The sequence below is a fragment of the Thermobia domestica genome, chromosome 2, assembly GCF_964235325.1.
Source record: "Thermobia domestica chromosome 2, izTheDome1.hap1.1, whole genome shotgun sequence".
Classification (NCBI taxonomy): Eukaryota; Metazoa; Arthropoda; class Insecta; order Zygentoma; family Lepismatidae; genus Thermobia; species Thermobia domestica.
The window spans coordinates 335707574-335711054 of NC_137455.1; the positions used below are offsets into that span (position 1 = coordinate 335707574).

Sequence of the window (3481 nt, forward strand, 5' to 3'; positions counted from 1 at the left end):
GAGCCCATTTGAGGCACTCTCACGACTTTACAACATATATATATATATATATATATATATATATATATATATATATATATATATATATATATATCATTCCATACTAGTTTTAATGTAAAATATTACCTCTTGTACAATTGTTGTTTTGTTTTATTAAACGAGTCAATAAAGCGAATAACTCTATCTACAATATATACATATATACATTCTGAAAATGTTTTTAGTAGCAAGACAAAACGTTTGCCTATAGAAGTCCAAACACTCGTAGTTCATGTTTCATAATTCAATCTAATTTTTATTTACAATGTCATGATAAGTGCAGGGAAAAACAGGAATGTCGAATGAGGTATGTTTCAAGGAAACAATACTCAGCATTTTCTATTGTTTCGTTTTGAAAATGTCAGTTTAGTACTTTTGTTATTTTAAGACAAATTATATGTTCATTGATACTAACATAATCTTTTGAATTAAACACAACAATTCATAGCAAATGATATCATTAATCCAAAATTGTAATCTTTTTCCCCTTTTTATACCATTCTGTTACGAATTAAAAACCTGTAAAATTAAGAAATTGCAATTATCCTACACGCATTACGGATCCTTCAAATTTTTTTTCTGTCATCTTTCATCATAAATCTGTCGTAATTTTTCAACAATAAATACAAGAAGTCCACCTATATATCCAATTCCAATGATGTAGAAACACGGTTGTATTTTGTACAATGAAATAGATTCGACACCAGCTTCACAAGGATTTTCACATTTGCTGTTATCCTTAGATTGTTTCACAACTTCCTGTTCCCATTTCTCGATTAACCCAGCCTGTTTCATTCTTCCAATAAGAGTATTAAAACGATGAAAAAATGGTGAACCTTTGGATAAAGCAATAGCGTGAGGTCGGATATCTGTTTTTTCATTCATCATGTGAAAGCCCGGAGGACAACTTAAACATTTATGAGCCTTGTGCGCATAATAATCTAAAATATTATCTAAAGATGAAACTGAAATATTTCTGTATTTTATTAAGTTCGCTATTATATTTTCAAGGTTAGCATCTATAACATATCTTTCATGAAGTGTCCATAACAATTTATTCGAGTTATCATTAAATATCGTCTTACCAATTCTACTGCCTCTTACTTGCAATTGAGAATTTACAAGACCTTGTAGAGTGTTGATATCAGAATATCGTTTAGGAATAGATAAAATACTCACAATACCTCCTTGATATAATGACCCAAAAATTAGGGTACAATAAACCCACATAAAGAATATTATTCTTATAACGTTACTCTTTGGCTGCGTTACTGACACTTGCCAAAGAATAGACCATACATAACAAAGTATTGTACACAATCCTTTTCGGGTATCAGCTTCAACAAATCTAGATCTTGGAAACAGTATTAGTAAAATAAGAACTACAGAAAAAGAAATAATAATACAGTACCACACTTCGGCTTTATAGAATAATACCAAAGCTACCCACGATGGTAGTACTTTTGCTTTAGGTACCAAAATTGCATATCTTGTAATAAAAATACAATCTGTGAAATCAACCGCTTTATATCTTTCAAGGATTGATGCAAAAGTCACACCTGCCATGTCCACTTCCTTTCTCACAAGATTTCCCATCATGTACAACCAAGTACCATTCTCTGCTTTATATCCAACTTTGAGAGGTCCGTGTCTTATAATACTTTTAGTTTTATAGTTCATATGTTTTTTAAGTGCTTCAAACACGGTCACAATGAAACCTTCTACTGTGTAGTTATCAGCATGACCAAGTTTTCTGGATGAGAAAATTGGAAGGGCATTTCCTTCCATATCAGTCGTAGTCAAGACATACTTGTTAAGATCATTTATTTTCTTCCTTGAGAAAGCTTCTTGAATTATCGAAATATTTCCTGATAATTGTTCTGGTGTTATGTTGCCCTTATATGTCGTGTTCAAGAAAGGATTGTACGACCATACAAAAACAACTGGTTTAGATGCGTTGTTACAAGATGAATTCTTAAACATTAGCACAGCAACATAAAGAATTTGTGCCTTCCAAAATCCTAACAATAGACAATTAATATCTACTTTAGTATGTCCATTCACTGATACATAAATAACAAGGAAATTAGCTCGGTTATTCCAATAATACTTGCTAGCAGTATCTTCTAATAAATACGTGAGGACCTGCTCACTTTCCGTGACTAGAAATATAACGTCACTGTCACCAATTATTGGATTTTTTATTGAAACGCCTGAAGATGATGTACTATTGCTATTTAGGTGAACTGTTAGCATAGGAATTACATTTTTATTCATGATGTTATAAACAAGAAGTTCAGTATGAAGTTCATTGAGATTATATAGCAAGACAACAGTACTAGCGTCAGGGAATACCTTTGGAATCAAACGCCAAACCGATTGTGCCAGGTGAAGCTCATATGACTGATATGTTGTAATAACAGTATTTTTGATAACGTTTGCTGTGTGTCTGTGAAGGAAGGACAACAACAGAAAAAGAACAAGGATTTTGTTATTCTTTTGAAATTCCATCCTGGATTTAGTTTGGTTTCCATCTACGTTGTTGCATCTACTTTATTTAGCCATTTCTATATTTAACCTGAAACATACGAAATGTTATGAAACATCTTTAAGATAATTATTGTTCTAAAATATTATAAAGCCACTGTACGATTAAGCTAATAAATGTCGAATATCTTTTATTTTGCTTTAATGTCCACAAGTTCACCGATTTGGGTGCTTAGTTTGGTGGAGAATTACATTGTTCTTACACTAAGAATCAATTAAATTTACTGCTTTCGAAGATATAGGTAAAATACGAGGTATGTAACACAATTTCATTAATGACTTTGCTTTGCGATAACAACTTTATTCTTTTAAGTATGTTGTAATAAATTTATGATTTTTTCTGCTTGTAATATACCTAGGTATTAAATGACAAATCTTCCATAAGCTTTGTGAAATATCCTAGACTTGTAATTTTAGACGATACATATATACCATAAACTATCGAAACTATTGTCATGTTTTTCTCCAACAATCATTAGAATATTTAACTCAGGGGATGAATACTATCTTGTATTACAACATTACTTAACTACGAAAACTTTTTGACTCCTTGCCTTTGGATGTTTTTATTACTACTGTTAAATTGGTTGTTTCAACTATTATTACCATTATTATTATATAGTTGTTGTGATTAAAATAATTACTATTTTTTGTCAATACATTTTTATAAATTCCGGCTGAAATTGGCACAATGATTCCGACTGATTCGTTGGTGGATTGTATATTTAAGGCTCTTTTCCGTATCGACGCCATACGAGATGTGGTTGTGCTACTTAAGAGGTTATCTAAATCACATGAAACTCCATTGGGAATAGAATCTGGTCCTCCCTCATTGCCGGTGCATATTTTAGCCATGTAACTACATGAGAACTCCTGAGAGTATCTGAAATTTTAT

General features: G+C 31.3%; 1 protein-coding gene across 1 annotated transcript; it reads right to left on the reverse strand.

The window, feature by feature from the left end:
- Positions 1 to 621: 621 nt before the first annotated feature.
- Positions 622 to 2316, reverse strand: LOC145679540 (putative glutamate receptor). Its single transcript, XM_081750117.1, has one exon. It carries the CDS (start codon positions 2314 to 2316, stop codon positions 622 to 624), a length of 1695 nt encoding a protein of 564 aa, XP_081606243.1.
- Positions 2317 to 3481: the final 1165 nt, after the last annotated feature.

What these genes read in the sequence shown, in the direction of transcription:
- LOC145679540 (XM_081750117.1), bottom strand. Translation starts at nt 2,316, where the DNA reads ATGAATAAAAATGTAATTCCTATGCTAACAGTTCACCTAAATAGCAAT.